This window comes from Lucilia sericata, unplaced genomic scaffold (assembly GCF_015586225.1).
Source record: "Lucilia sericata isolate MDLA Ls3-8-SP2 unplaced genomic scaffold, ASM1558622v1 Contig000389F_arrow, whole genome shotgun sequence".
NCBI classification, from domain to species: domain Eukaryota; kingdom Metazoa; phylum Arthropoda; class Insecta; order Diptera; family Calliphoridae; genus Lucilia; species Lucilia sericata.
Genome location: NW_023994407.1, coordinates 296,102 through 308,807, shown reverse-complemented (window position 1 = coordinate 308,807; position 12,706 = coordinate 296,102). Strand labels below are relative to the sequence as shown.

Sequence of the window (12,706 nt, the reverse complement as noted above, 5' to 3'; positions counted from 1 at the left end):
ATAAACGAATAATTTGTTCATATCTAATTTCGAAACGATATTAATAATTATTATGATTATAATATGGCCCAATTTCCCCATACTTAACAGTATGATAACTGGGGACTTAGAATTTTTCCAACCAATATTCTTGCATAATAAAAATTTTTATGGCTGTTTAAACAGTATTGCAAGAGGACATTAGCATGTGGAATTAATGACATCGTGTACCGATACCCCAAATACAAAATAAATTAAGTGAACGAAAAGTACTTGTTCTTAGGAATGGCTATGTTACTCTAGCTAATTTCCAAAAAGGATTTCAGGAGTAAAATCTTGGAACTAAGAAACTAATTTTCTTAGTTCCAACATACACTGATTATTTATTAAAACAACATTTAAATCACAAAAATATATGTATCAAGTTGTCAAGTGCTATATTCGACTTTGCCGAATCTTAAGTAACATCCACCTGTGAGATACTTTTTATAAAAACCTATCTAAATATTTTTAGATGCGTATTTAATAAATTGTGTAAGTTTAAATTTTGCTTCCGTGATGAGGGTGCTATTATTTAATACTTAATAGAAAACATCTATGAAGCAAATTTTGATCAAGTCCATAAGTCCATTTATTGGCCAATCCAAACAAAATTTCGCAGAATGATTTATCGATACACAAAACCTAGTATGTCGGATTTAATCCTTATATATTAATAAAATATGTATAGGAGATTAAGTGACTTAAGGAAGTTCACCTTATATGAGAGCTAGGACCAAGTTTGCAATGATCCGAAGTTTTTTTTCAGAATGATTTGTATATAAACAAAATATTCTCATGTTAGGTTTTATATCGATATTTATTTTTGCCAATAATATATGTGCGTTTAAATAATTTTCAGAAGTGGACCTTATATGTGGCATATCCAGGAAAAAATATCGGAGTTATTTGTATATACAAAAAACCTATATGTGCTAAATTTTATTCCGATACTTTTATCTATCAACGAAATATACGATTTTCGGAAGTGGATCATATATAACGGGTATGACCAAATATGGACCGATCCGGAACAAATTTGTTAAAGTCATATATGTATACACAAAACATATTTATGTCTAATATTATTCCAATATCTCCTTATTTCTTAATTACTTAAGTGCATTAAGGTGATTTTCGAAAGTGGACCTTCTATGGGAGCAATGATCGTTTAAGTAATTTGTTGGAGGGGACATATATGGAGGTAGGGTCAATTATGGACCGACCCTCACTAAATTTAGATTTATGTAGAGAGATTTCGGCTCGTATAAAACATATGTGTGTCAAATTTCATCGCTTTAATCGTATTTATAAGCCAGTGTTAAAGTAATTTTCTGCTGGGGACCTTATATGGGGGATAGGGTCGTTCATAGGCCGATACTCTTAAAAGTCAGTAGAGTGATTTTAGTACATAAGAAACTTACTTATGTCGAATTTCATCGTTACACTCGTACTTTTAAGCCAGTAATGAGCGTTAAAGTCATTTTCTGAAGGGGACCTTATATGTGGGGGGGGGGGGTTGGTAAGGCCAATTATGGACCGATACTCATTTAGGCTCATATGAAACTTATTTATGTCGAATTTCATCGGTATATTCGTATTTTTAAAACAGTTATGCGCTTTAAAACTGTTTTTTGGGGTCCGAAAACGTGGACCGATATCGCCCATATTCAATACCAAACAAACCTTAGCAATAGAGAATATTTCAACTGTCTAGCTCCTACCGTGTGGTCCCTATCGTGATTTCAACAGACAGACGGACGGACATGGCTAGATCGTCTTAGAATTTAATAAGGACACAGAATATAAATATATACTTTTGTGGGTCAATGATCAATATTTCGATGTGTTACAAACGGAATTTTTTTTATGGTGGGTATAAAAAGTATTTTTTAAAGAACCTCAGCTCCCTACCAGCGATAGAAAATCCTGATCACAGTACAATATGTTAAAAATAATTGAAATGAATCACAAAAATTCCGTAATTTTTAAAGTTTTTAGAGAATTTTATAATGTTTTAATTGGTTCTCATTTTATAATGAATCAGTAAATGTCTAATAAAGGGTTTTCCCATCTTAAGAGGCAATATTTTTCAATTAAATTTTGTTTATTATATTATCAGGAACAAAAATTCCAATTAATCTCAAGCAAAACAAGTAAGAGTGTTATATTCGGCTATGCCGAATCTTATATACCCACCATCAAATCACTGTCACATAAATAAACTTTGATATTTTGAATATTTTATTATTATGTATCGATATTAATGAGAACATCATTGTAATATTTGAAAGAGGTCCATTAATGGGGGTTTAACTATTGACAGTGCTCTTTCGAATTAAATATGTTAATTTATATAGGGAGTAGGGTTATATATACACATATGGACCAATTCTCACAAAAGTCGGTAGGAAGATTTCAGTTTATTTATTTCAAATTTCATAGATCTACTTGTATTTTTTAGCCAGTAATGAGCATTAAAGTCATTTTCTTAAAGGGACCTTATACGGGGTTAAGGTTAATTATGGACCGATCCTCATAAAATATGGTAGAGAGATTTTAGCTATAAATTAGTTTATGTCGAATTGCATCGAATTTCATTTACGCCAGTAATGAGCGTTTAAGTTATTTTCTGATGGGGACCTTAAATGAAAGGTAGAGTCAATTATGGACCGATCCCCACAAAATTTTGTAGAGAGATGTTAGCTCATACAAAACTATATCGAATTTCATCGCCTTACTCGCTTTTTTAGGCCAGTAATGAGCGTTAAAGTAATTTTCTGTTAGGGACCGTTAATGTCATTTTCTGAAGGGGACCTTATATGGGGGGTTGGGTCAATTATGGACCGATCCACATATAGTTTGGTGGAGAGATATTGGCTTGGCAAGAAACCCATGTTTAGCAAATTTCGTCGCTATATTCGTATGTTTAAGCCAGTAATCAGAATTATAGTAATTTTCAAAAGGGGACCTTATATGGGGGGTAGGGCCAATTGTGGTTCTATGTCCGACATAATTCAGAATTTTATTTCGGAGGTCAAAAAACTGACTTATGCTAAATTTTGTGCCATTTGCTTCATAAACAACGAATTTGTGAATGTTTGAAGCTTTTTACACAATATTCCGGGGGTACATTTGTATGGGGGCTATGTGAAATCGTTGACCGATTTTGCCCATTTTCAATACCAAACATTTCTGATCAATAAAAAATATTTTGGGAAAATTTCATCTCAATATTTCTTTTTTTGTGGACGCTATCGTGCCAACAACAGACAACAGACGGACAGACGGACGGACATAGCTAGATCGTCTTAGAATCTTACGAGGTCCCAGAATATATATACTTTATGGGGTCTGTGAACAATATTTCGATGTGTTACACACGGAATGACAAAATCAATATACCCCCCATCTTTTTTGATGGTGGCTATAAAAACAGATTTTCTAAAATCCCATTTATTTTTATAGTATATATATATAGTATATATATATACATTAGGGTGGTACCAAAATGGAAATTGCTGAAATTAACGCCAAAATTTAAAGATACCATTTTTCAATTCGGTATATTATTTCACTTAGCCCCCATACAACTAAATTCCCTCGAATTTTGATATCATAATTATATTAAATATGCTAGTATTTCGAAAAACAACCAAGTTATATAGTATAAGCCTTGATAACCCTGCCAAATTTCATAATGATCGTGGCTCATTTGACCCTTGCCCCAATATAAAGCCCCCTCAAATTTTAATGTTCATTTAGGTGCTACGCCCACTTACAAAATAAATATTAAAAGTCGTATAATTACACCAGAACTCAAATTGTTTATGGACAACTTTGACCTTATGAACATATGGGACAAAATGGACAGTCTGGCTTTAGTGGACGTGTTACCGCCCATATAAAGAAACTATTAGATCTAGAATGTAGTCTAGTCTATAGACTAGTCTATAGTCTAGTCTATAGTCTAGTCTATAGTCTAGTCTATAGTCTAGTCTATAGTCTAGTCTATAGTCTAGTCTAGTCTATAGTCTAGTCTAGTCAGTCTATAGTCTAGTCTATAGTCTAGTCTATAGTCTAGTCTATAGTCTAGTCTATAGTCTAGTCTATAGTTTAGTCTATAGTCTAGTCTATAGTCTGGTCTATAGTCCAGTCTATAGTCTAGTCTATAGTCTAGTCTATAGTCTAGTCTATAGTCTAGTCTATAGTCTAGTCTATAGTCTAGTCTATAGTATAGTCTAGTCTATAGTCTAGTCTATAGTATAGTCTAGTCTATAGTCTAGTCTATAGTCTAGTCTATAGTCCAGTCTATAGTCTAGTCTATAGTCTAGTCTATAGTCTAGTCTATAGTCTAGCCTATAGTCTAGTCTATAGTCTAGTCTATAGTCTAGTCTAGTCTATAGTCTATAGTCTAGTCTATAGTCTAGTCTAGTCTATAGTCTAGTCTATAGTCTAGTCTAGTCTATAGTCTGGTCTATAGTCCAGTCTATAGTCTAGTCTATAGTCTAGTCTATAGTCTAGTCTATAGTCTAGTCTATAGTATAGTCTAGTCTATAGTCTAGTCTATAGTATAGTCTAGTCTATAGTCTAGTCTATAGTCTAGTCTATAGTCCAGTCTATAGTCTAGTCTATAGTCTAGTCTATAGTCTAGTCTATAGTCTAGCCTATAGTCTAGTCTATAGTCTAGTCTATAGTCTAGTCTAGTCTATAGTCTAGTCTAGTCTATAGTCTAGTCTATAGTCTAGTCTAGTCTATAGTCTAGTCTATAGTCTAGTTTAGTCTATAGTCTAGTCTATAGTCTAGTCTATAGTCTAATCTAAAGTCTAGTCTATAGTCTAGTCTATAGTCCAGTCTATAGTCTAGTCTATAGTTAAGTCTATAGTCCAGTCTATAGTCTAGTCCACAGTATAGTCTATAGTCTTGCCTATAGTCTAGTCTATAGTCTAGTCTACAGTTAATCTATTTTACATGAACAACTTTGACATTCACGGTTACATTTCGGGATCTCCCATATGAGTGAAATATAAACATGGGAAAAATTGGTGAACTTGCAATTGTTGGCGTAGCATATCCCACATGAATTAAATGCAAAGAATCGTGTATCTGAAAATTATTAGAGCAAGAATCTTTAAAAAGCACACTGGGTATAGCTATTATGCGTTGCTTTTTGTAGAGATACTATTAATCGTGGAACTATGAGTTCCAAAGCCCTAGTCGAGTGGTACAGTTCTATGAGGACCATGCGAAATAAGTTTAAGATTTCAACCATTTTTAATATTATTCTAACAATTGCGTCTTCTAGTTTGTTTACATGGATTTAATGGATTTAGAAAATGATTCTGAATGATCAGCGTAAACCCATAATAACCTACAAACTATCGTGTTGTAGGGTATAATGATTTTTTTAAGGACTATCCCCTAAATCACCCTAATTTATCTTTATATATTGGATCGATATATAAAATCTACATATATCCATAAACTAAACCCCGGATTTATTAACTTACAATTGGCATCCATAGTTGCGAATATTAAAGTCATGGATGCTATCGACACTACAATATTTATAGTGGTGACGACAATGTCATTTCATGCACTTGATTTTTCCACAATATGTTTGATTAAGTATTTGCAGAAATTCTCGATCTTAAACAAAAACAAGTGTTTTGTGATAATCACATAAACAAAATAATCGGAAATGTAAACGAGAGTCCATTAGAATTCCCAACGCATAACAAATTTATAAATAAAGAAGACAAATATTTATATGTAAACATTATTTATATTTATTAATTTACTTAGTACTAATTCACTTTGCATTTGTCATCACAGTTTTTAGTCGTGTGCCAAAGCTTCAACTAATTAGATCGAGCTTTATGGCAAGAATTTTAAAACAGATTTCATTTTTTTTTTTTTTTTTTTTGTTTTTGATAAACATAAACAAATCTAATAATTAATACAAGTGTAGTAAATAAAACAAGAACAAAAAACTAATAATTTAAAATTTATAAATTCTTATAAATAATTAAAACTACGCCTCTTAAACTTGTCTACTGAGAGTCTACATTAAGATAAGAAATTAAACTGTAATTTAAAACAAAGTGTATTCGTATTCATTGTCAAGGTCAAATAATTTATGTTCAATCTGTGTAAAAATTTAATTAAATTCAATTAATTATGGTTTATGAAACATCTTACGAAACTGGCCTTCGTCCATTTGTTCCGGACACAAATCGTGGCCATTGGTCAAGTCCAAGTGATTTTATATATGCCGGTATTGCTTTGGTTTTTCGAATGGATTTTTTCGCTATGTCATGGTTCTTTTCCATGGAATTTGTGGGTGAGTAGTTTTAGTAAGATAACAAACTATAAATAAACGAGATACGATATACGATCGAATCAGAATCACTTTCCGAGTCCGTCTGTCCGGCTAACTGTCCATGTAAACCTTGTGCGCAAGCTACAGGCCACAATACGTGTTTTTCGGCAAAAGGAAGATGTCCATTGAAAATGGTTAAAACCGATCCATACAACCTGACCTCCCGATATGGGGTTTTTTAACTCATATCTACTTCGTATCCATATCTGTCCAAAAATTGACACAACTAAGTTTTATATAGGCATAAATTTTTGTAATGATCAGTCGCTTGACCATAGCCCCCATATAAACCCCCCTTTAGAAAATACCTTAGACGTCCAAAAATTGACTTATAACCATTAGTATCGCAATGACATTCAGCATAAATAACCTTTATATAATAATACATCCCTCCTCCCAATTTGACTTATGGTGTTGGGTATCATATAGTCGGTCATGCCCGACAATACTTTCCTACTTTTTATATATTTGGCAAGAGCCCTGAATACATGGTAAGATCCATACCGATTTTAGCATATTTTGATCAAAATTTAAATTTGGGCCACATTTTCAAAAGCTGGGATCAGAAAACGGAAATCAGTTTTAGAAAGAAGTATTTTAAAATACCGTAACTCATGCCTATTTCTTAATTTCAGATACCGCCATAATACCGACTTATTTACTAACATTGGCTGTTTATACAATACCACTCATGGTAATACAATCATTTTTGGGTCAGTTTTCTAGCAGTAGTTATATATCAACATTTCGTATAGCACCTTTATTCAAAGGTAAGATCCACATTCAATTAAAACTTGTCTACACACATATATCGCTCATTTACTAATTTTTTTTCTCGAAAAAGTCGTTTCGAGAAAAATGGCATTGAATGTTCTGATAGTTTCTCATCTAAATTCCATACAACCTGACCTCCCGATAAATTGAAATTTGCTTAATCTGTATGAAAGACTTTGGTATGACGTATGTATGTATATTAAAAAAACCCAAATTTTGTATAGTCAGTCTTGTAGTAAATGAGCAATATATATGTATATATTCCCTTAAGAAACCTATTTCTCTAATAATAAATCTACTTTAGGTATTGGTTACATAACATTAGCCATAAACTTATCTGTAATTATGTACTATAGCATATTTGCTGTATTACCACTGGTCTATATGTTTGCCTCCATGCAGCCCACGTTGCCCTGGAGCTGTGAGGGTCTTAAGAAATGGGCTGTTAACTTAACTGAGGAAGAAGAGGTCAATGTAAGTATAAAATATAATTATTAAAATTTTTTTCCTAATTAATTATCTTTTCTTAAGCTGTGTAATATAAAATTCGAAAATGCCACCAATGATGATAGTGGATCCAGTAATGAGACCATGTATGAATATATTAATCATCATATACCATCTGTATTGTATTTAAAGTAAGTTTTATGTGTTTTCTTAATAGTTTTAAGTGTAATAATGATTGTTTTTTAATACAGAACTATTTTTAATGATGAAAACTTATTTGAATCTTATGATTTGGAATTTAATATGTCCTGGCAGTTGGTGATATGCTCTATTTTACTTTGGTATTTAGTGGCATTTGTAATTTATAAATTTTTTGATGCAGAAAGGGTAAGTTGACTTTAATGTATCAAATTTTTATGTTGATTTTGTCATTCATTTTTAAACGTATCAAAATATTTTTACATATCTAATTTATTTATGCTGGAATCATATTCAAGTTTTGCACTAGTACCCAGAAGTTGAAGTATAAAAGATGAAAATCGGGTAACAATTGACCCTAGCCCGATATTCATTATAGACTAAATTAAACTGATATGAGTTTATGTATGAAAACTTCTTTCGAGGTTCTGTTTGATGTTCATTAATCTCAAATAAATGTTAATATATTTGTAATTTTCAGCAAAACTATATAAATTTCTGTAACACATGCTGTAAAGTTGGGTTCCGTGTAGAATCTATCCCATATTAAACATTATACAAAAATTCTATTTAAGATTTAAAACCTTTACAAACTTTCATAAATAGTCCCAATAGCACAAATTATTAAGTATGTAGACTAGTACGAAGTTTAGTTCATATACAAGACCATACACTAGACTAGGATAACTACTAACTAACTAACTAACTAACTAACTAACTAACTAACTAACTAACTAACTAACTAACTAACTAACTAACTAACTAACTAACTAACTAACTAACTAACTAACTAACTAACTAACTAACTAACTAACTACTAACTAACTAACTAACTAACTAACTAACTAACTAACTAACTAACTAACTAACTAACTAACTAACTAACTAACTAACTAACTAACTAACTAACTAACTACTAACTAACTAACTAACTACTAACTAACTAACTAACTAACTAACTAACTAACTAACTAACTAACTAACTAACTAACTAACTAACTAACTAACTAACTAACTAACTAACTAACTAAATAACTAACTAACTAACTAACTAACTAACTAACTAACTAACTAACTAACTAACTAACTAACTAACTAACTAACGAACTAACTACTAACGAACTAACTAACTAACTAACTAACTAACTAACTAACTAACTAACTAACTAACTAACTAACGAACTAACTAACTAACTAACTAACTAACTAACTAACTAACTAACTAACTAACTAACTAACTAACTAACTAACTAACTAACTAACTAACTAACTAACTAACTAACTAACTAACTAACTAACTACTAACTAACTAACTAACTAACTAACTAACTAACTAACTAACTAACTAACTAACTAACTAACTAACTAACTAACTAACTAACTAACTAACTAACTAACTAACTAACTAACTAACTAACTAACTAACTAACTAACTAACTAACTAACTAACTAACTAACTAACTAACTACTAACTAACTAACTACTAACTAACTAACTAACTAACTAACTAACTAACTAACTAACTACTAACTAACTAACTAACTAACTAACTAACTAACTAACTAACTAACTAACTAACTAACTAACTAACTAACTAACTAACTAACTAACTAACTAACTAACTAACTAACTAACTAACTAACTAACTAACTAACTAACTACTAACTAACTACTAACTAACTAACTAACTAACTAACTAACTAACTAACTAACTAACTAACTAACTAACTAACTAACTAACTACTAACTAACTAACTACTAACTAACTAACTAACTAACTAACGAACTAACTAACTAACTAACTAACTAACTAACTAACTAACTAACTAACTAACTAACTAACTAACTAACTACTAACTACTAACTAACTAACTAACTAACTAACTAACTAACTAACTAACTAACTACTAACTAACTAACTACTAACTAACTAACTAACTAACTAACTAACTAACTAACTAACTAACTAACTAACTAACTAATATAATAAAATATATTAAGGTGACGATCTTTTTATATAAAACTAGCTGTACCCAGTGTGGGTGGGGGCTCCACTCCCCACATATGAAAGTCCGCTCATTTTCCCCCAATATGTTCAGTTATGCAAAATTTGAAGAATCTAGTTCTATTAGTTTCCCACATAAATGAATTTTTGTATTTAATTAATATGGGAAGTGCCAAGTCCGGCATTTAAAGTTCGCCAATTATTCCCTAAATGTTCACATTAATGTCAAAGTACTTCATGTAATATTTAATGATTCTACATCTAATAGTTTCTCAGATATAAGAATTTTTCTATTTAATTTATGTGGGGGTTTCAAGCCCCCAAGATAAAAGCCCGCCCTTTCTCTCCAAAATGTTTAGATGAATATTAAAGTAATTTGTGCAAAATTTGAAGAATCTAGTTCTATTAGTTTCCCAGATAAACGAAATTTTTTATTTAATTAATATGGGAGGTACCAAGTCCCCCATTGAAAGTCCGCCCGTTATACTCTAATTGTTCAGATGAATGTCAAAGTTCTTCAAGTAAAATTTGAAGATTCTAGCTCTAATAGTTTCTCAGATATACGAATTTTTCTATTTAATTCATATGGGGGCTCCAAGCCCTCCCAGATAGAAGTCCGATCTTTTTCATGTTCAGACGAATATTTAAGTTCTTAGTGCAACAGTTGAAGAATTTATTTCTATTAGTTTCCCAGATAAACGAATTTTTGCATTTAATTAATATGGGAGGTGCCGCTCCCCTCATGGGTAGTCCGCCAATTTATTTCCCAAAATGTTAACATGGATGTTAATGTTATTTGTGCAAAATTTTAAGATTCTAACTGTAATTGTTTCTAAGATAAACGAATTTTTGTTTTTAATTTATATGGAAGGTGCCACGCCCCCTAATGCTATTCCGCCTACTTTTTGTCCTAAATAATGATTATTTAGGACAACTAAAGTGACTCCGACAAAATTTGAGGACTCTAACTGTTATATTATCTCAAATATACGGATTTAATATTTTATAATATGGGCGTGGCACCTCGCCCACTTGAAATTTCAAAATAAAAAGTAGCCTATTACCTATTCCAGACATACAGGAATACGCTGTGAAAATTTCAAGAAAATCGGTTCAGCAGTTTTAGAGTCTATAACGTTCAAACATACAAACAGACACACATTCATTTTTATATATATATAGATAACAAAAACAATATACATATACCTTCATTTTTTAAATCGTCTTCTATAATAATAAGTTTTAAACCCTTAATTTTTTCCAGATGGGTCAACTTATACGCTATAGCGTTCGAATTTTTATTTGTTTATTGGTAATATGTTTGATACGTTTTAGTTTCCTACCAGGAGCTGGAGCAGTTTATCGAAAAGTGATAATACCACCTTGGATAAATTATGTTCAAGGTATAACCATGATTCCTATATACGGTTTATCGGCTTTTGGTCCTGGTTGGGGTCTATTTATAACACTCTCTAGTTTCAATAAATTTAAAACTAACATTAAGAAAACAAGTTGGATAATTGGTCTGGCACAAATGTTTATCATTGTGGCAATAAGTTTACTAACACATTTAACGGAGAGATACTTTAAAGGTAAGAATCGGAAATATCTATTCGTGCAAAACTGAAATTTCTAATGTTTTTGTATTTGGTAGAAATAACTGATAACAACTATTATTCGCGTGTGGAACGTATTTTGACTTTGTACTTATCCAGTGGCAGTGTTATGGTCGACATGGCATGGGCCAATTTATGGTCCATTTTATTCTTTTTTATGCTGTTTTTGGGAGCTACACTTTTGATAGTAACAAATTTTTGTCACTTGCTTATATTTAAAATTTATAAAATTTCCTTTAATTTAGATCATACAACTATTTTCGACATTGACTACAATATTTGATGAGTTTGATACGTTAAGAGAACGTAAAACTGAGATTTGTATGATGGTTACTGGTGCGGTTGCTTTGTGTTCCCTGTACTTTACCTCAAATGTAAGTGGAAAGAATTATCATAGAGTTTTGTTTAATTTAAGTATGTTATTTTTATAGCACGGAATCAACTATTTTAGTGTACTATGGATTGATTCCAATATCACACAAAATGCCATCAATTTATTATTATTACTAATTGTCCTTTGGATATATGGTCGCATACGTTTTCAACGTGATATAGAATTTATGATAAAAGATCGTTTCTCTACCTGGCAAGTAAATTTTCTGAGATTTGTTGTACCATTATTTATGCTTCTGGCATTGGTAAGTATTTCACTTTAATTTTAAAGACATTAGACTAATTAAAAAAATTTAAACTTAAAATAATATTTTTTAATAGCTTGCAGCTATAGCAATAGCATCGATGGAGCATGCCGTATCTATTCCTGGCATTCAATTTATATGCATAACTTTTGTTCTTTTACCTTGGATTTTTATACCATTTTATGCCATACGCTCCATGTACCAGGGTATTGGTACATTAAAAACACGTTTCCAGCATTGTTGTCGACCAAATGACTGGTATCCGGTCGATGCTAAAGATCGTCAACGTTACGAAGTCGCTATGGGTAATACGGATGCAACACATCATTTAAATGACGTTACCGAAGAAATATAATTTGAGAAGATATTTATAAGTATTTGTGAGATTAAATAAATTTAGACTTAATTTTGATTTCAACTAAATAAAAAAGTAAGAAATTATAGTTGGGCCAACCTACAAAAGTTAAGAGAATTTTAATTAAATTCCTAAGATATATTTAAGCAATTTGTTGATTAAAAACTAATTTTCTAAAAATGAGGCTTTATATAGTGTCTGGGGGAAAATGTGCACTTATTCTCATAAAATTTGGTGGTTTGATCTATGTTGAAATAAAATGTATTTATGCTG

The 12,706-nt window shown here is 31.0% G+C and overlaps 1 protein-coding gene across 1 annotated transcript; it reads left to right on the top strand.

Moving 5' to 3' along the window:
* Positions 1-6,198: 6,198 nt before the first annotated feature.
* LOC119604408 (sodium- and chloride-dependent neutral and basic amino acid transporter B(0+)-like) lies at positions 6,199-12,545 on the top strand. The gene is made up of 10 exons (XM_037956989.1): positions 6,199-6,361; positions 7,036-7,170; positions 7,479-7,648; positions 7,706-7,812; positions 7,873-8,008; positions 11,089-11,416; positions 11,479-11,627; positions 11,686-11,814; positions 11,872-12,078; positions 12,155-12,545. Exons 1-10 carry the CDS (start codon positions 6,199-6,201, stop codon positions 12,431-12,433), a joined length of 1,803 nt encoding a protein of 600 aa, XP_037812917.1. The 3' UTR covers positions 12,434-12,545.
* Positions 12,546-12,706: the final 161 nt, after the last annotated feature.